Source organism: Pogonomyrmex barbatus, unplaced genomic scaffold (assembly GCF_055798465.1).
Source record: "Pogonomyrmex barbatus isolate J1 unplaced genomic scaffold, ASM5579846v1 scaffold4, whole genome shotgun sequence".
NCBI classification, from domain to species: Eukaryota; Metazoa; Arthropoda; class Insecta; order Hymenoptera; family Formicidae; genus Pogonomyrmex; species Pogonomyrmex barbatus.
The window spans coordinates 9,199,473-9,220,360 of record NW_028297138.1 but is presented as its reverse complement, the minus strand read 5'-3'; the positions used below and the strand labels follow the sequence as shown (position 1 = coordinate 9,220,360).

Below are 20,888 nucleotides of genomic sequence, written 5' to 3'. Positions count from 1 at the left end.
ACATGCTGAACGTGCGCGTGGAAAATGTCACGCGAGCACGCGCGCGTCGATGCTCTATTTATATATAATCTAATAATATATAATGTAACTCTCTTTCTCTCTCTCTCTCTCTCTCTCTCTCTCTCTCTCTCTCTCTCTACGCGCGCGCGAAATTTTCGTCACAGCGCGCGTGCACGCGTGTATACACGCATTTTCATACGCAAATGGCCGCATACACATACATGCTACAGTCGCGTTTGATTGAACCCACAAAACGTACGCACAGCTTCTTCTTTATCTTCTTCATCATCTTCTTCCTTTTTTTCCTTCTTCTTGCACGATTGCGAAAAACGAAACGTAAGTAACGTGCACTCGCGTAATTGTACTACGATAATATTGTAATTGTGTTGGATGATAAAAGTTACAATAGCAGAGCAGCGGTGACGAATAGTGTAATAGCACTGTTGGTTTTCATTATTGATATATCAACAATTTCTCCTTCCTCTACCTCTTTTTTATTCTCTTTCGTTTATCTTCACCAACAACCGCGCGCGATCGATAGTAATAATTAATCGTAATCGTTATGATGTCGTATATACAGTGTACGCGGTGTAACGCGTGCATTTGTCACTCAACAAAATTTACAATGAGCTCCTCCCCCTCGATCTCTTTGTGTAGAATTACATAACTCATATTTATACACGTACGTGTGTTTGTCGCGTGTGTACGTCTATAGGCATATGTTCCTCTCTCGCAAACGCTAATTACATCGATCCGATAATGATCTTCATCGTTATAATAAAATTAGTTACTTACATGTACACACTCGCACACACGCGAAACGCTTCCAATCGCTTGCGCATGGCGTCACGTGGGACATGTCAACTCGAAATTAGTTTTTCACTAATTAATGTGCTCCCTAAAGTGCTATTTTGCACGACACAGTCAGTCCCATCAACTAAACGCTTAAATCCATTTATACAAACTAGCTGTAGCAGGCGAGACGCGTTCCTTTACACATCGATCAAACAAGAATTCTCTGTTTCGGATAATCAATATATTAATTAATCTATCTAACAATGCGTTAATTATCTCTTATTATGAATACATTAATTGCGCGAAGTCTCGCTCACAGCGAGACTCCAGCGTGCAGGGAACTCATAACTTTTAATTATGAGCTTCATTCTTAGCTTAATTCTAAAGCTCATTAACTTAATTATAGAGTTCGTTATAAATTTATATACATATATATGTGTACGTACATATATATATATATATATGTACACATATATATGTATATGTGTTCATATATATGTGTGTGTTTTATATATACATACATACATACATACACACACACACACATATATATATATATATATATATATATATAAAACACATACATACATATATTTCTCTATAAATTATTTACAGTTGCTGCGCGCAACAGAGATATATTTATTGCGCGTAAATTAGTAATTCACATTCTTTCGCTCATACATACATGTATACACATGCATGTATATGTATACATATGTATTATAGATACATTTATCGCAAGTATGCAAGAAAATATCTCTCTGAATCATGAATATAATTCGAGTTGTATCTTTGGATGCGGCCAAAAATAGATTTAACTAACACGATAGGTCATTGGTGGGATTCTCTCGATCAAGGATGGTCAAGCATACGTTGATTAGACTAAAAGACATCGTCGTTGTTTCGTACTCGAGTTATTTTCACGCTATAGAGGAGATATATAACGCGAAATATGTTACAGTTAATAAAATAGAGTGCATAGAATAACATTTGTCTACACACTGTTAAGCGTCATGATTGAAACGAGCGTCCAATCAACAATACCTTGACCAATCCTTGTATGCCTGCGTATTATATGATATCCGATTTTACATGGTATTATGTTTCTATGATGCAGATTAATAATTTATACAAGATTACTCGATATGCACGTGCAAGAGCATTTTAACATCTTTTTTTTTTCTTTCTCTATAATATATACTGCTTGATCGATACTGATTAGGTTAATAAAACGTTCTATCACTCACTATTACATATAGGCAACTAACAATAAGTACCTGATGGCATTTTCGCGCGTATATATCGTTTATCATCATCAATAAAAAAACAAAACAAATGACAAAACATACAATGGTACAAGTCTAAGTACGATAAAAATTCCATCAGGTATTGCCACTAATTTGTGCTTTATCGATTAAGTGTGTAACAAAGAAGTACCTTTCATTTAAGACTTCAAAAGTAGCAGCCCTATCACAGTGTGGCTCGGAGTGAAGGCGATTTTTTTATAATCCGTTTAAAAAAGATCAGAAATACTTATAAAACAGACTCTATTTGCTTGATCTCTTTCTCGGGTGGCTCTAAGGGTGACGGCGCGGTTTCTACTATCTCCGGTATATCCTCCTCATTCTCTTCCTCAATATCTTCGTCGATTGGAGTCAATGTATCTAATATCACAGGTTGAGTCTATAAAAGCAAGTAAAGCAATTTAGTAATTATCGCGTAACACCGATAAAAATTATCGTTTATCAAAAATCTCACGAACCATTCGAAACAATAGCTGCTAACGTTAAATGCAAAAAACTACGCGGTTTAAATTAAGTGACACCAAATAAAACATTAATATAAGTTACATTTTTACCTGCGGTGTGGTACACCGTTTCATAGCAGGGGCCATGAAACTAGTAATAGTGCTTACGAGGAAGAAGAACCCTGCCATGAAGAACGGGATGCTATAACTTTGCGTCGCATCGTAAACAGCGCCTGCTAAGGGTGAACCAACTATAGCGGCAGCCCCTCTGAATAGAATTAAAAGGCCGAAAGCGTTCGTTAGCTTGTCTAATCCCAAGAGATCCACCAAGATGATCGATGTTAATGAGATATATCCAGCTAAAATATGCAAAGATAAAATAAACTTTTAGTTTCTACTTAAAATAATAGATAATTGATAATTGCACGATACTTACATATTGCTAAACCGAAAAATATACTCATGATAATATAAGCGACATAAGTATGACAAAACGGCGTAGCCGCTACTGCAATTGTAGATATAATTAAGCAGATATTGTTCAACAACAAGGAGTCGACTTGCGGAAAGTCGGCGATATATCCACAAGCCACACGACCTATGGTATTCGTTATTCCAATAATGGATAATAAGAATGATGCAGAGTTGCTTTCAATTCCCTTGAAAGAAAGGAACGACGTCATTGAACACATATCGCGTAACAATCCAATGTCAAAGATATCTCAAAAGATTAATAAATAACGTACGTCTAAGACCGCGGCATCCACCAGATATACAAAAGGAACATACAGTCCAGCCATGCCAAACACGTTGCTAATACCAATTAGAAGGAAAACGGGATCTTTCAACAGAGACATATCCATCATAGTCGCTAAAGCTTCCTTAAATGATTCAGGTAATACCAAGCATGGACACAAAGGTTCTAGAAATTTTTAATTTATATTATTTTCTCTGAGTTTTAGTAATATAGATTGTTACATGATATTTTACATTTATTATTAATATATATATATGTTTAGTGTACATATTTAACATTTATGAAAAAAAAAATGATATACATACGTTGTTGCGCTTTTTCAATATCAACATCTTTCAAGTCACCACGTACAGATTTCGGAATAGATATAACACTCTGACGGTAATTGGCGAGGGATTTCTGGCTTTGGTATTCTGGTAAATTGACTACGCTACCACTGTAAAAAATATCCTTTCGTGATAAGGGACGGACCATCATTGGTTTCTCCTTTGGGATACTAGCTTTACTGGTAGTGAAAGTAATACTTTCACTATCCTAAAGCGGACAAATATCACATATTTAAAATAATATGTCTGTGTGACTAACTTATTTCAGAAAAATAGTATGAAAAATTATAGTACTAAGAGTATCACTTACGTCAACTTCAGCATTGTTATTTCGCGATCCCAACATACTGCTCGTCGAAAGTCTGAGATGCAAGCTCTTTCTGATATCTCCATTAGAATTAAGCGTTGTCCTCGAGTTCTTTATTGCACTAAGGCTAGGCTTGTAGCGTTCGCTGGTACTAGTTTTACGGATTCTGTCAAAGAATGGCACGGAGCCGTTTTTAGGCAAACCTTGAACGTGAGTCGTGAAAGCCGGCTGCGACGCATTTCTGGGGATTATCGTCTTATTAAACTCGTTCTCGGGCTTCTCCGCGTCCTTCGTGTCTTTGGTTTCATCGATACTCTTCTTGCTTTTGGACTTGTTGGAAATATTCTTTAAATCCATACTGCCGCTATCACTAGTATGTCCACTGGAAGAGTGCTCTTGTACCTTCACTTCGGATATTGTGGGGAGGGTTGGCACCGTCGGAACTGGTGTTAAAGGAGTTCCTTTAATATTATGGGTATTGAATGAAGTACCACATTGTCATTTCGATTATTTGGAAAGCACCCATGTTTATGGAAACAACACAAGTAACGTAATTTGACTTTAAAATAATTAAACCAGTATACGTTTTAAAAAAGTCTCTTGAATAATTAAACAAATTTTTATACCAATTAAAAAAATATTTTTTAAAATTGGATGATAACATAATTAAGAGAAAAAATATGGTCAACTAAATTTCCAACATTTGTGACTTACTCCACATTTAAAACCACCCGGATATTTTCAAATTTAATCGTCAAGGTTCCTTACCAGGCACTAATTGGTCTAAATTGAAGCTGGAATGAACACCGGGATCAATATTAATGGGCATTTTCATCCTTTTCTCCATGGATCCGTCCGGCAATTGTACCATAAAATAGGAACCGCCGATACTACCACGTTCCATTTGAAATCTCTTCTCCTCAGCCATTCTTTGCAATAACGGCTTAACGGAAGAAGCTTTTGGATATTCTAGAGGTCTCATCATGGCGCCAAATACCTAAAAATCATCTATTAGAATATTTTTATCAGATACACGAGATGCCATCCCGATTAATCTAAAGCGTTGTGTTTACCCCTGCACAATCAGAGCAGCGAGGAGCAGCGAGAGAGCGATTTCACACTGTCTACTTACTGCGCAATTTAAGATGAGGCCAGCCAGGATTAGGTTTGCTCCCTTCCAGCTGTATGCCTCCAGCAACATGGTCGCAAGAGGCGCGAACGCAAACGTACCAAATCCAGATCCGCATACTGCGATACCGGTTGCCAGGGATCTCTTGGTTTCAAAGTAATAACCTACGCAAACTACCGCGGGCAGATATATCAAACCAAATCCAATTCCTAAAAGAATAATTGTAGAGACATAAAGAACGAAGAAATTCGGCGAAGTGCAAACAGTGCCGGTCAAAGAGTGGGTCGTTACGCACCTCCCATAATACCGTAAGTTACCATAAGCATATTTACACTGCTCGAAAACGTCGAAAGTACAAATGCGGCGGCGCCTAAGAAACTCCCCGCCATACATACTGCTCTACAGCCATATTTATTCGTTAAAGCACTGACGACGGGGCCTACGAGGAAAAATTAAAACAATGTAATATGTATATATGGGAGTAATGTGTATAATACACCATTAAAATTTTATTTTAATGGCTACGTTTAAAGCGTAGTATGAATGTTATCGATAACCATCGTCACATCGAGATCGTAATTTAATTTTTTCATTTAGATAAAGCGTACTTCAAGATTCGACTGAAAGATAAGATTGCTCGTCTCGTACGTCGACGTGAAATGTTTTTGGCAGTTTAAATGAAATTCTTGCTACAGGGAAATTGATTTTTTTTTTTTTTTTTTTTTTTTATAGAATAGATTATGATATTATGATATTTTCTGATAACGGTAGTGCGCTTTAAAGTTCACTTGATAAAATTTTAAATATTCAATATGACGGTCTTACCAGCGCTGAGGTACATTCCAGACAGCAACGAGCCAACCCAGGCGGTCTTGCCCTTTCCTTCTCCAAAATATTTAACAAACTCTCCCAGAAAGACGCCGAACGTGTAGGCGATGCCGTCCACTATCATGTTACACATGAATGATGCAAATACCACCACCCAACCGTAACCGCCGTCCGGCGGTGGTGGTATATCGTGGTATTCGCAGAGCGAACCTCCCTCGTCTTCCGGTGAGGCTTCATCGCCACCCGGTCCATCGGTTCCCGTTAATCTCGATTGTTCCTCCACAGAGTATTCGCTCTCCGTCTGCAAGAAAGACATATAGCGTGAGGATAACCGATGGCTATTCTTAACGGAGTTACGAAACAAAACGATACACTTTACGCGTTTATAAAACACGTTCATTCCCTCGTAAAAATTCCCTTTACGAGATGTTTTATTTATAAGAAAATAATTCATGTGTCAGAGAAGGAAACATTTGAAAGATAAAATATTTTTAGCGATGCGTTTTTTATTCTCGCAAACCTTGCATTTATTCCCGCTAATGCGATAAGAAATTATTATGAAGTACAGCTGTTACTTACACTGTTTCGCGACTCGAATTTTTACGGTGCGATAATTCAGCACGGGTAATTACGTGACAACATATACTTGGGCCGCGTATTTTCTTAATAGTTTCACAGGAAAAAAACTAGCAAACGCATATAATTGAGGATTGTTACATCTCGCGTTGGTACAGACGCATTGCATTTACCTTGAACGAGGCTGTCGTTCACCTTGAATACTTTAAGAAAAAGCTTCCTTTCGTGCATACACGTAGAGTACCTAGTCTCTAATTCGTCGGCTTATAAAATGTAGCCCATTGGAACTTACCCATTCTAACTCACGAATAGACACAATATCTTTTCGATTTACTTTGCAAATAAACGTTTTAAAAATTATCGAGTCGAAGTTACGTTATTTACTAAGTCAATATGGCAATAATGCATCGACGAAAAAAAAAAATTTTTATATGCAAAATGTAAAATTTTTTTTCATACATTAATATAATTTCTAAAATTCTAATTTTTAAAATTCTAAAATTCTAATTTTTTAAATATAATTTCCTTTGAAAATTCGTGCTTATATTCGTATAACTTTTTTTCATTTTGCGTTCCGCTGCTCTTTTCTCGCAGAAACGTGTTTCGAATATGTGCGAAAGAAATGTTCAGAACACACCAGAAATAGACGCACACAATAGAAGAGAAAATCGGAGAACGCGCGCACATATGCAAACTCGTGTGCCACGGCTCGGCGATCTCGTTAATTCTTCGTCCTGAAAATTATCGCGGGGCGTAACGCGAGAACAGAAGACATCGTAGTACGCGCGATAGGATGATCTCACAACGCAAACGCCAGCATAGATATTAAATAGCTGCTGTGACTTAATCAGCCTCTAAGGCTACATCTGGCCAAGGTGATGCATTGCTCGCGTAGAATGCCACGCCAAGATCGAATCGATAAAAGAAACGGTTGTTTGCGATCCAAACTGCGTTCTACAGAGATGTAATTAGGTTCGTCGCTGAATCATTAACACGCGATTCATTATACGAAATGCAATACTATAAATTAAGAAAGATTTCTTTAATTCATTTTTCCAAGCTGTTTAAAGAAGAACGTAATTTACAATTCCTCGCGTTTGCAATTTATTAATATTTAAAGAAGAATTTTTGTAAGTAAAGTTTTGAGATAAATTGCATTTATAAAAGATATTGATTTGTTAAATCGTTTAATGTTATCCCCCCCCCCCCCAATCTAATATCCCCCAATCTAACTTAATCATTGAGGTGTTTATAAAACGGTAAGTGCACGCGAGTTCATGTTGAGCTTTAATGAAAAAAAAAACAGTTTATTAATATCATGGTATTAATACCGTGATGATCGAGAAGGGGAAATATCGAAGTGCACCCACGCGATACGACTAATCAACAATGTTTTAGCGTTCTCGCAGATGTTCCTATGATAATTACACGAGATTATTGATCCACGAGAATCAATGAAAGCAAATAATGCTCAAAATATCATTAATTACTTCAACAATCAGAGGAGACAAGCTGAAATTTAATGATTAGTAAGTTATCAGTCGAATAATATACAAAATTTACGAAACAATTTTTTTTAATTATTTTGAAACAGACAAGCTCTTTTTAGATTTTTAATTGCTGAAAACGATGCCGCAAATCAAATTTTTTCAGCAAAATGTCAAATTTCTAAAATAATGGAGTTTAATATGATGAAAAACAGATAATTTGTTATTTTTATTTTATTGCCTCTATCTTAACAAAATTCTACTAAAATTCTAATTAAATTCTTCATAACATAAAAAATTTTCAAATATTGCAAAAAAATCAATTTTTGCATATTATAGATTATTTTAAAACTCTGATGTGTTGGAAAAATTTGACATCGTTTTCAGTATACAAAAATCTATAAAAAATACCTTGTCTGATTTAATTTTTTGTTAGTTAAGGTAGTGTAATTCATCATCAGTTCTGTCTGACGATAAAATCAGAATAATGGAATAACATACTGTATAATTCGTACAACTTGGTTCGCGTATGAATTTTACACGGTTTCAGTTGTCATCCGTTTATATGTCATAATTTCAATTGCAATCCGATTGTATGGATCTCAATGTATAAAATTCATTGCGTCATCTCGTCATTGGTAAAGGTCACGGAACGTTTTGCCAGTCTCCGCGCGGAGAGTCGTGTAAAATTTGAATTCTCCCGTTCGAGGGGGGGGGGCGAGACGAGATGAAAAATAATTAAAGGGGACAATACGTCTCGAGATTATTTGTCGTACCGTTTTACATCTCGCCGCGAGGCATCGAGTCGCCAGCGCTAATGAATTTGGATCAACGACCTCGCGTGTCGCGGCCACGGAGACGAATTTAAATGCGGCGCGCGCGCTCGCGCGAGTGACTCGGCCGGACGGAAGGCCACAGCTGATCAGCTGATCGCACGCGCGCTGTCATCCCGATCGCGCCACCCGACGACGGGAGACGCGAACCTCGCTTTCTCTCTCTCTCTCTCTCTCTCTCTCTCCCTCCCCGGGAGGTTCGCGTGCTCGCCTCGCAATTTGTTCGACCTTGTTGTGCTCGCCATTGTCGTTAACACGCGCGCACGCGTGCAGCATGTATACGTGCACTTACGCATCATCGCGATGCGAGGTACGCAAAGCGCATTGCGTATATCGCGCGGCTATCAGCGCCTAGCCTCTCGTTGATCAATCGGCCCCGATTGTCAAGGCTAAGTCACGTGTCGCGCCTTCTCGTCGCAAGAAAAGAACTGCGCGAATGCGCGACGGATGATTATAGACGACGGCACGTAAATAGCGATCGTCGTTCTCGCGCGGCCGAGAGACTGCGTAAACTGCGCTGCGAATTACCGCCTCGTCCGGCCAGATTGCGCGGAAATCGATAAACCTTCGGCCAACGTCGAGATACGAGGACACGTGTCGTAATTGGCAACGTGAATTTTCCGCACTCCAACATGTGTTAGGTCTGACGTTTCATGACGAAAATCCATTCATAATTCCTTTCGTCTAATCTTCAGCTGTTCATCTGCATTGGAGCAAAGTGAAAGACTCTACGGGATATCTTTCGGAAAGTGATTTTTGAAAAAAATCTGACGACTCGTCTTAATGTTTTCGTTAACCCGTAGGACGTCCTTTAAATCACACTTCGGGTTCAGGTCAGGTTCAGTCAGCTCCGATCAGTGTATTCGAAAACATGCGGATCACACTTAGGTAGGAAAGCACATTGCAACCGGAACGAGAGAGAGGACAGACAGGAAGGAAGATGGGAAGATGGGAATTCTTAACCGACGACGCGTGCGCACGCACACGCACGCACGCACACACGCACGCACACACGCACGCACACACGCACGCACACACACGCACACACAATCACAACCACAGCCATGCTCTCGCTCTCCACAATGTATCATACAAACCGTACCGAGCTGATCTTGCGGACGCGACGCGAGCCGTACTGCGACTTGTTGAGCGACACTCGCGACATTCTACGACCGCCTTAAACTGTCAGTCACTCTCTTCTCTCTTTCTCTCCTTTTCTCTCCTCCCTCGTCGCCGGTCCTCTCCTCTCCCTTTGCGCTCGCTCGCGGTCGCAACCGCGTTCTATTTTCGAGCCCGCCTGACGCGACTCGCGGCGACGCGGCGCGGCGCGACTCGCGACGCCGCTCTCTTCGTCCGCGGCAGCGGACTTTATCTCCGCCGAAGTCCCTTCGTTCTCTGTGTCACGCCCGCGTTGTCCTTCCGCGACTCTGCACCACTCGCTTCTCTCTCTCTCTCTCTCTCTCCCCTTCTGTCTCTCCTGCCGACCCGCCAATTCACCCGTCGACGATCACTCGTCGTAGTCCGCTGCCATGTCGACTCCAACCTGCACTGCTGGCGCGCTCGCGTCGTCGTCCGCACTCGCTCGCTTAGCGCACTGCCATCGCGCGCAGCGCGCGTCGCGCCGGCACCCGGCAACTCGCCGTTGATGCAAAAGCAGGAAAGTGGGAGAGGGGGATCTCCCCTCGATCTTCTCTCCGATTCAAGGAGAGTGCCCTGCGAGTGAGGACGGAGTGATATTGGCGGTGCCCTCGATGCGCGGAGGTGCAACAGTTTTCTTGACGTGACTCTTGGTTCCTCTCGCACTCCTTTCTCTTTTCGGTTCAGACTGTTTACTTCTCGATAAACCGCGCGTAATCGTCACGTAAATTTCTCCCGATTTTCGTTCCCTGACGGCGATTTTTTTCTCGCCGCGTCTCGTTCCAATTTATCCCTTCGACTTTTCGCTCCAGCAATTCTCGTTTGGCACTGCCTCTGATTCGCGAGAGAGAATCTTTTCTTCACTCTAGTTTTCTTTTTTATCGTGAAATCTTATTACTGGACTTCTTTCATTCTTCTTCTAATTGATTTCATTGAAAACTGTAATGATATCTTTCGCAGTGTGATTTGCCCTCTTTATCACACTGGGAATCAAAGCGGAGTCGGTTTCTCTCAACAATGAGAAGGAAACTTTAATCGCGCAACAAGATTTTCTCACGACTTGCGCACGTGCAAGTGACTCACGTGGATTTCATGGACAAAAGATGCGTGTGCACCGTGCGCTCGATCCCTTGTTTTCCCCGCGTTTTGTCACGTATAGATATAGCACGCCGTTTCCAAGGTGCTCGGGTTCCTGAACTTCGTGCGTCAGCAGAATCAATCGCGCGATTGTGCGAACTCCTCCCGTTCAGTAACGCGTCCCGTTGCACTTAATGCTGCTAATGTTCCCTCTCGTTCTCTCGTCCTCGCGACGGATTTCGTCACAACCATTGATTCGATATACGTGCTTGGGCGCGAATACGTGCTTGCACGTGTTTGTCGATCCGGCTGCGAGAAGGAGCGAGCTCGAGAGGAACCGCTGATGACAGTTTGCACGCGTAGCGTTAAATCCGCGACAAATTTAACGAGTCTCTTCACTTCGCGGGAATTTCGAAATACCACGGGACGCTTGGTAAAAACACGAGTGTTCGAAAACAAAATGTTTGAAAGTAACCGAACATCCTCCAAAGTATCCCACAAAGAATAAAAATCACGCTCTCGTTTTCTCGTCTGTGGAAGGTGGAACACTGGCATTAAATAAAAAAAAAAATTGTGAACGTCACAGCGTTTTGTGGAGTAGGTTTTAATGCACTTTTGCAGAAAGAAGATATCACGACTCAACGCAAAAAAATCGTCATTTCCCGCGGATGTCACTCGAGAAGAACGGTGGCATTCATGCGACTTTGGAAGAAAATGGTACGATTCAGTCTATATCGTCGTGTTCAATCGTACAGATTTCATCTCTCTCTTTCTCTCCCTCGACAACATCTTCGAGATCGAATCGACGCTTCCGCACAATCCTGATACATCTCCTTCAAGCTCCGTGCGCAAAACAGTCGAGAGTACTCGTCTCGAGTGGTTCTCGATGCATCCACGTGCGAGATAATCACGCGGGTAATTCACTGGTAATTTTTTTTTCTTTCCTTCGCGAAGAGTCCACGAATCTCGGACTTTCTCGATACACTGACAGCTTGCGCGCAATCAAGAACGTCCAGAGTGGCACTATATCGAGGATATCCGTGGCGCAGCACGGCAAATTCTATTTATACTCGAGAACGCGCGGCGACTCTCGAAGCTCGTCGAACTTCCGCGAACAAAGCGCGAGTTCGTTCTTCTTCGCGTCGTGCGTGTCGTTCCCTAAATCGCGCCTTGTTCCTCGCTGCGACGTGCGCTCGAGAAGAGAGAAAGAGAGAGAGAGAGAGAGAGAGAGAGAGAAAGAGAGCGGGCGATGTCTCTAGTTAGCACCAAAATCGGCCTCGAGATCGGCGGGCCGACAAATCAAACAATAGAGCAATAAAAATTCACCTCGTTCGATCTAGAGCATAGTTTCTCGATGAGAATTGTATATTCAAATTGACGCGATATGCGACCTTTCGAGGCGAGTCGAGGCGGACGAAGTCGGGCGAAGTCTCGCGACGAAGTCCGCCTCGTCACTCGCGCGACGTGATCCCGATTCTCCAAGCGGAAATCGGTCGCTTTCGCGTTGACGGGAATTCCGACGCGCGGCGGTTCCTCGCGAAGCGCGCGCGTGACCCTCGTCGAGACGCGGCACTGTGCGAAGCTCCTCACCTACGTGCACGCTGCGTTCTCGCTTGCTCTCTCTCGCGCGCGCGTGCATCCCCACTCGGACGCAGAATTGCGTGGCGTGTCACGGCAAAGCGCATCCGCTTCGGCGGCATCAAGGGACACGCGCGCGCCGCATTTTCCAGCGCGCGTCATCCGCACCGATCATCGGGAGAGGGAGCCTTCCCACAGGGACGCTTCGATCCATCTCGAGACCCTAAGTCGCAAATCCTGTTTTTATATAGCCCTAAAGAAAAGCGAATCCGAAAATACGTGTGTCAAAGACTTCTCTTTTGGTACTTTCCATTTCTCTAAAATCGAATGATTTTTATGTCCGGATCGATCGAACGAGTCACGTACGCTTCGAGCCTTCAAAAACGTCGGGATGCCTTTGCCTCATCGCTATAAAAATGTCATCCCGAGAGTAATCTTAGGAATAGATCTATTTACGACTGGAGAAAATAGCAACTTGATCAAATGAATCATTTTATAGGTTTAGTTTTAACGGAATGTTTGACGCGTTCGCTTTTGTTTCGGCCAATCGGTGATTCATTATATTGATCTATTGCGGGACACTGTCATCTACAATAATAGACATTAAATTGGGAGCTTTCAATTAAAAGAGGCTTAAGGCACGTACTCAGCTAAACTTATAAATGGATGATACTTGATAGAGTCGGAAATTTATTTTACAAAGCTAGTTCCTCAGTTTAGGTTCTCGAGCGATCGTCATTTTCGAATTCCCCGTATTGCTCGGCGATTCTAAGAATTGAGAGACCAGAGATGTGCGTCAAGTGGAAAGTCCCGCCTTCTCCCACAGTTAGAACAAAGCCTTAAGGCCGTCCATCTAATTGTGAGGTCTTCGATCGAATCAGAGATGGAACTTACGACGAAACAGTCGAGACGCTGGTCCACCGAATCGGCCATAGCGCGTATCGTGGCTCGTACGATAAGGCTCGTTTTCCCTCGGGTTTGCCTGCTGCGGCGAGAATCACGGCGGGAGAATCGCTCGCCTCGGCGACTCGCCTCGGCTTTATCGGCGCGAATCACGTCGGGACCACGTTACGAGCGAGAAATAATTCCGGGACAATGTCAAAAGTTAGCCCGAACGCGGCCGCGGAGCGCCGATCACGCGAAGCACTGTGCGACCGCGCAGCGCGATATGCTCGTGCGGCTGATGACGCTTATGAATTAATTAGATAATAACCAGCGACAATTAGAGCCGAGGGCACGGACGCATGAAAACACCATCTGCTTCTCATCTCCGCGGAAAAGTTTCCTAGCAAAGTCGCGCGCGGCGGCCCGAAACGCGCGGCGCGAATAAACAGACGGGTATATCTGTCGCGGTAGAAATCCGCACTTTTAGTTCCGCGTTAACGCTCCATTGGAATCCTCTGGGAAATTTTATTGGCGGGTTATACAATTTTTTATATGCACTACTATAATTTTTATAAGCTTGCGAAGACATGAAGTATGTCGTATTGTAGGATTATAAAACTCGAAATTAAAAAAAATCTTAAATTAATACAGTTAAATACGAAAAAACCTTCAGAGAAACTAAATGTCTTTTTTTATAAATCTATAAGTTTAAAAAATATACGATTATCATAGAATTAATTTTTTCAGTCCAACAAGCTAGTAAAATTCTCAATAATTTTTTAAATCTTTGTTAAATATACATTCGAAATTAATAAATTAAAAATGTCTCCATTGAATTTATTTAACACGAATTAATTAATTATAAATATTAATTTAATTAAATTTTGTTCTAATTAAAAAAATATTTAAGCTAGTGAATATTTATTGAAAACGGGCATTTAATTGAAGTCTGGAGATTATTCTTTCGAGAAAAATAATCTCGGGATAGATCGCGATAATCATATGTTTGCACGACTCAAAGCTCAAATATTTCACAAAAGAGATAGACGATTCTAACAAAACAGTTTCAAAGTTGCTCGTTTACGCGTTACGCTCGTTTATCGGTCTGGTAATTTACGCGGAACGCTCGTAAGGCCGATAAAAATTGAAGTGGCCATCACGAATGATAAACGAAAGATCGATCACTAGCGAGTGTGAGGTATCGCCTATTCCTCGCATAATGGCGCGAAAGATCGTTTGATCGCAAGCGCATTATTGTCGCTCGCGCGATGTAATTTGCATTTCGGAACCGCCCAAAGGAAGAGCAACGTTCTCGAACGCGTACGATGAGTCACATTTAGTACTGTTTGTGCATGCGCTCTAATTATTCCATCCTTATTGGATTGTACCGCCGCTTATCGATAGCGAAGTCCGCTCGCTTCCGCGCCACGTTCTCAGACGCAAACAATCGCGAGCGTATTCGACGCGGTCATCGCGGAAAACGAAGCGTGTAAAACAGAAATTTGTCAGAATTAAGAGGAAGCTTTCGTAATTAAGGCTTGGTAGAATGCAAATTAGGAGATCCGTAAAAGATGCAAAATACTTTTTTACACACGGAGAACGTGATTTTCATTGTGCGCACAAATTATTGTAATTTTATCAGTTTACGTCACTACAAGTGCCCCCTCCTTACACAATTAGGAACGTATCGCTCGTGAAGTTATTGACGCGATAGAGAATTTAATCGACGAAAAATAATCTGAGACAGAAACGCGATTTAATATCTGCCGGTTGAACAGCCGCGGATTCGAGGCGTGTTCGACATCGATAAAGGACGATAACGGGTTCAATAAACACTCAAGAGATAAGGCTCGCACACAGGAAAGTAGATGATCTTGATCTCTCTTGAGTATGTCATGAGTGCGTTACGGACCATTGCGCGGTAGAAGTCGTTCTCGGTACGCAGAAAATGAAATGGCGGCCTTAGGAATCGCTCTTTTGTACTGGTCGAGTTGAAGCTTTTTAACAAGGAAAGTGATTGTAGAGCAGTAAATACAAATGTATTTAATATAATACTTTAGAAATTGCGACAAAGAAAGAAAAGTCACGTTCGCGGAAATGATGTAGCGTATCGTCATCCGGAATATAATATCGCGTTTTGTCAGTATCGCGATGTCACATTATCAATTTCCTCGTCAACCTCGTCAGCCTACAATCCACTTTCACTCACGCATTTCGCAGTTGCACGCTCGTGCTGCGTATATTTTTTTGCTATTTACCTTGAAAAGACCGATTGAGAAATAAATACTAAAAAGATACGCACGAAGAATACGGCACAAGCGAGAATTGTACGTCGCGCTGAAATATTAGCGACTTAAAAGGACACATAGACTTAATTAGAGAACTTGCGTGAGTTTGGGCGACACAAAACCAAATAATGAAATGCCAAATAAGATTATCGTATTTAATATTGTTTTAAACTCTTAAGAAGAAACAAATTCAACAATTGGAACAGAATTATCATTACTCTAAATTCAAATCGTGAATATTAATTTTTTTACATGTAATTGACTTTCCTCGCCGTTACTACATTCATTGTATGTACGCGTAATTTGTCTTCCCCGTCCATTAACAGCAGTGCGTAAATCGTCTGGAAATGCATATCTGTTCGGCGAAGTATTAGCGACGTATGAATCACGTAGCGAAATGTCGAGTCGCCGTAAAATAATACGATCACAAGTATATAAGCGAGCATAATGTCAAATAAACGACTAAGATATTTAATTTTTGATACTTTAATTTCGAAATTTATTTGTTGAAATTTATTTATTTGTTTAGTTGAGATATCCAAGTGGGATCCTTGATGTCCATTATTAAAAAGTCGTAACGCTTGACGGCCTTCTGGAATTTTTTTCCACAAATATCAATAACAAATAAATCGTTTTTCCAGTTTGAACATCTGGGATGCAAAATACATGGAAAGTAGAATTCCGTGCGCGAATCGCTTTCCATGGCACAATTATTTGCTGCCGCCGTGGATGCGACGAGTATTGATTACAGCGGAATTTCGTGGAAGAAAGAAGCGGAAAGTTGAAAAATTACGCCCACAACGTAATCATACGCCGTCGGCTTCGCTATCGGTTCGATTCGAATTCCTGCTAACGCAGGCGGAGACGCGGGATCGTTCGAGACCACGTGGGATATTTGTTCTTCGCGAAATCCAACGTATCCTTCGACGAAAGAGAAGCGATATCGCGAGATCGAAGGCTTGCTACGTTAGGAATTTTACATATGTAAAATGCGGAGTCATCGTTTCGTTACTTATCTTTATCAGATGATTTTTAAGTAATCCTGATACGGATGTCGTTTAAAACAATATGTTATTGAATATTGCTACAGTGGTCGTTACATTAATACCATTACATTTGTATCTTCATTATCAGACATAATTGAGTTCGAATTTCGGATTTGTCATCGAGCGACCTCGAATAATGACGGAAATGCGATAATCACAATGATATCAATTTCAATTTCTTTAAAAACAATAGTCGCGCTATAATTACTCAATATTGTTCGATTGCGCCTGCGATTTATGTATAATATCGTTTAAAAATAATATATTTCGCATATTAATTGGCGTTATTAATATGCGATTACATAATATTATTGAAGGATTGCCGATTGTCTTTCGAACGGCATTGAGAGCGGCCTCTCAGGGCCGCTTCGCGCGACCGTTACACTTACCTTATTTTTAGGCGACATCGCGGGGGTGATGGCACGGGTTCTGCCCTCTCGGCTGGAGGCGAATGCACCCTCGCGCGCGGGCGACGGCGTGAATTAGCGACGTGGGGCGAGGCGTGAGCGGGAGCGGCGGGCGCGCGAGGCCACGGCACCTGCGACGATCCGCGACGACACGCGGGAGGAAGAGAAGAGGCAGCTAACTCGGCGTGAAATTGCGAACGCGACACGCGCGAACGAAAATACAAAATGCGCTCGCCTCGCGTTCTGCTCAACCACCGGCCGACTTAATCGGCGCGCGGACACGGGACACGCGATACACGTCCATCCGCGCGATTTCCCCACTCTCTCAGGAACTTCGCATCTCGCCGCGCTCGTCTCGTCCACGTCTCGTTCCCACGTCTCGTCACATTTTGCTCCGGCACGTATATACACCCGGTGCTTTCCGCTCGTCCCTCCGCCCTGCGTTACCGCTGCACCCGCGATCTCTATCTCTCTCGCTCTCTCCCTTTCGATATTTCTCTCTCTCTCTCTCTCTCTCTCTCTCTCTCTCTCTCTCTCATGTCCTCCCGCGCTCTTTCGCCCTGTCGCCTCTCTAAACGCGATCGTCGGCGCGTTATTCACCGATACGCCTTCATGAACAAAGCGGTTGAGCCATCGTCGTCGACGAGGACAAAGTTCTGTGCGACACTTCTTTCGAGTGCGTGCGATCGTTACGCACGCAATTTGATTTTCCCGAACGACGATCTCTCGCTCGCTCTCCCTCGCGGATGATTACGACGTGCGATATTATCTGGTCGTCACGTGCGAATCGTCACGATCGCGGTAATCGAGCCGAAGGGGTACGCGGGTTCTAGTGACTTCGATTAGTAAAAATATTATAATATATGTATATGTGATAGACATTTTAGAACGTCGAAAAATTTTATTTGCGGATTCTTCGATCGAACGAAACGCTTCTTTGATTGAAGTGAAGATGTAGTGAAAAATGAGATGTTCAAATGTAGACAATGGCATCCAATTATATTTTGTTGAATAAAAATCGCTTGGAAATCGGCCAAGAAATCTATCATTGAGGAATAATGTGCGGTAGAGAAAAGAGAAACAGGACGTACCGTATATAATACAATACTATTTTCCATGTGCATGTCGATTTGGACGTCTTGTCGCAATGCTGTTGAAACGTGCCAAATTTTACCGCAAAACGCGAATTAGCTCGCACTAAGTCACGATAACGATAATAACAATTTCGAGAGAACGGCATAAGTTTTATTCGATAATTAACATGGGTGAAAATAACCGAAAGTATTTCTCATTAAAGTTCTTACATGTGCGTGATCTAATCCACGAGACTTCCGCATATTATTTTAATTATTGAACATTATAGCAATGCTTGTGTGTGCAGTTTTTTAGAGCGATGCACGATGCTAGTCGTGATAACGTTATCTTAATGCGATATTACCGGGACTTTACGTGTTTGCAAGAATCAGATAATTTCGCCATCGTTGATGAAGCTATGTAAGAAATATGGATTCATGGTTGGAATATTATTCCGCATATTTTTATTTAATTCATTTCTTAATTGTAGATTGTAATCGCTGATGCACACCGATCATAGTGAAATTGAGTTGCGTTGTTATTGTCGAGAAAATATATTTGATCTTAAAAATTGAATGTTAAAAATTAAATTTTTAACAAAAGAAATAGATCATATTTAAATTCTTAGTCTTGATCTGTAAATTGCAAACATTTAGAGCAAATTTAATTCCCTAAAAATAAGCAAATTATCAATTAAAGCATTTCACTATACTTAAATTAGCATTATTCCTGAAATAAATCAATAAATCGAATAATAATCGATCAAAATTATATATATTACAATAAGAAATCGAATTAGATTATAATTTTTATTTATCTACTGTGATCATACCTTGGCACAAACTCGTTGCTTCAAAAATTGATCATGATTAGATATTTGTATATCTAATCATATTTAGACAGAAATTTAGAAGATAAAGCCTAAAGATAAAGTATTTAGAAGATAAATTTATCGATAAAGACAAAATTTTTAAAATGTTTTTTCTTACTTTTAATATAATTTTTTATCTATAACTGTATACTATAACTTTTATCTATAATTTTTAACCTATCATATCATATTTTGTAATCATTGATTATCAATATAATATCGCATTAGGAAAAAAATATAATCTTGAATAAAATAGTATCATAAAATCACATAAAATACATTTATATATTCCTATTAATAATCCAAAGAAGAAAGCTTCTTAATGAAAGAGAAAACTAAAAGCAATTCGGATGTGTCCATCTTCTCCAGAGAATCGTAACATGATTTTAGAAGCAAGAGAGAAAACGGGGGTTGAAACACTTACGATATTGTTCGCCACGATCGTCGGTTTCGGGTGTATTTGCAGGCCGTCATCGTCGCCGATCTGCTCGCCGATCTGCTCGCGGCTGGTGGCGGGGCCCATTTCAGCGCCGCGGCGCCTCCCGGAGAACGAGGGACGAGGCCTGACTTCCGCTTCGACGTTCCGATGTCGAAACCGAGGCGTCGGCGACACCCAACCGATCGACCAATCCCCTCGGACGATCGAAACAAGGATCCGGGTCGGCGCAGCCCTCCCACCGGCGGCTTACGACGCCCCCATCGGCATGAATCTGGAGACCCTATGGAAGCCAGCCTCCTCGACTACGTCTACGTCCATTTGTCTCGCGAGAGCGATCGAGAGAATCGATCGTACGAAGATGATCGATTGTGTAAATTCCTCTTCGTAACGCACCCTTCGAGAGAGAGAGAGAGAGAGAGAGAGAGAGGGAGGGAGAGAGAGAGAGCACTTCCGCGTGGAACGACCGTTGTCCGCCGGCGAACTTTGACGTTTGGGTGCTCTTAGCACTTATAAATCCGACCGCGATATGTCTTGAGCGGTCCCATTCCTTCGTTTCCTGTTATCATCGCTATAATTCGGAGCGCTTCCGGATACCGACGACCTCCTTGTCAGTATTCCCACAGCGACGCTTGAGGAAGCTACTTGAGGTGACATCGAGGAGCCAAGTCGGCCTTGTCGATATCTCGACTGGCCTGCGCCGGCTGCGACGACAGTGTGAAACATATGACCACTAATCGTCTTCTGTCTATAATCTCCGCGCGCTTACCCGATCTTCTCCGGCAATGAAGAGATTTGTCGTTATCGTCGCACAGAGATCCCTCATTCAAATTCTTGACGGATTCGTGGAAAGTTACGTGGAAAAACTTCTGCAACGTTGCGGCACCACCGGCGTGGACATTCCACGAAAAAAAAAAAAAAAACTTGACTGATGGCTCTTGAGGTCACTGGTTCACCGGTGTGTCTGCGTCCGCGGTGATCCCACGACGATCGATCGCAAGAACCAAGAACGAACGCTACCAAGAAGCGTACCGTTGGTACCGACGTCTCGACGGCGATGAGGACGACGATCACGACGTGCCCCGCACACACCCACCGGCCGGCTCCGACACCGAGAGGAAAGAAGACCTGACGGAGGCGCGATCGCGCGCGAGATGGGAAAGGTCGTGGTGTCGCGGGGAGAGAAAAACTCGGGTCCGCCGATTTCGGCCACGCGGAGATAAAAAAAAGAAGGCCGGAGAGAGACGAAGGTCCTCCTCGCCGGGGAGAAGAGTTCCCTCTCGCCAGCAGGCTCTACCCCGCCG

General features: G+C 42.1%; 2 protein-coding genes across 11 annotated transcripts in view; one reads left to right on the top strand and one right to left on the bottom strand.

The window, feature by feature from the left end:
* The window catches only part of LBR (lamin B receptor), an 87,676-nt gene that overhangs the window by 57,303 nt on the left and 9,485 nt on the right, over positions 1 to 20,888 (top strand). Inside the window, exon 1 of one of the 5 annotated variants that reach the window (XM_089081160.1) lies at positions 11,022 to 11,716. The exons of the other annotated variants lie outside the window; for them this stretch is intronic. The gene's annotated coding sequence lies outside the window, so the exon portion shown is untranslated. Of the gene's footprint in view, positions 1 to 11,021; positions 11,717 to 20,888 lie in introns of those variants that run through there. 5 annotated transcript variants of the gene reach the window in all.
* On the bottom strand, positions 112 to 20,882 carry LOC105433256 (monocarboxylate transporter 9). 6 transcript variants are annotated; one of them, XM_011648451.2, is made up of 11 exons: positions 19,573 to 20,882; positions 5,887 to 6,190; positions 5,357 to 5,500; positions 5,065 to 5,270; positions 4,701 to 4,929; positions 3,936 to 4,393; positions 3,605 to 3,833; positions 3,289 to 3,464; positions 2,979 to 3,201; positions 2,654 to 2,901; positions 112 to 2,478 (listed from the first exon to the last, which is right to left on the bottom strand). In XM_011648451.2, the coding sequence occupies exons 1-11, from the start codon at positions 19,669 to 19,671 to the stop codon at positions 2,329 to 2,331; spliced, it is 2,466 nt and encodes an 821-aa protein (XP_011646753.1). In that variant the 5' UTR covers positions 19,672 to 20,882; the 3' UTR covers positions 112 to 2,328. The 6 variants fall into 6 exon arrangements, with proteins under 6 accessions (XP_011646753.1, XP_011646754.1, XP_011646758.1 ...); XM_011648452.2 differs by having other exon boundaries at positions 3,936 to 4,375; XM_011648456.3 differs by lacking the exon at positions 19,573 to 20,882 and adding an exon at positions 17,186 to 17,454.

Bases quoted from the DNA above. Each gene is read 5' to 3' on its own strand.
- LOC105433256 (XM_011648451.2), bottom strand. From the start codon at position 19,671: ATGGGCCCCGCCACCAGCCGCGAGCAGATCGGCGAGCAGATCGGCGAC. The intron at 6,191-19,572 runs GTAAGTGTTTCA...TCTTTCTTGCAG, and splicing joins CGATCGTGGCGAACAATATC to ACGGAGAGCGAATACTCTGT. The intron at 4,394-4,700 runs GTAAGGAACCTT...ATAATATTAAAG, and splicing joins TTTAGACCAATTAGTGCCTG to GAACTCCTTTAACACCAGTT.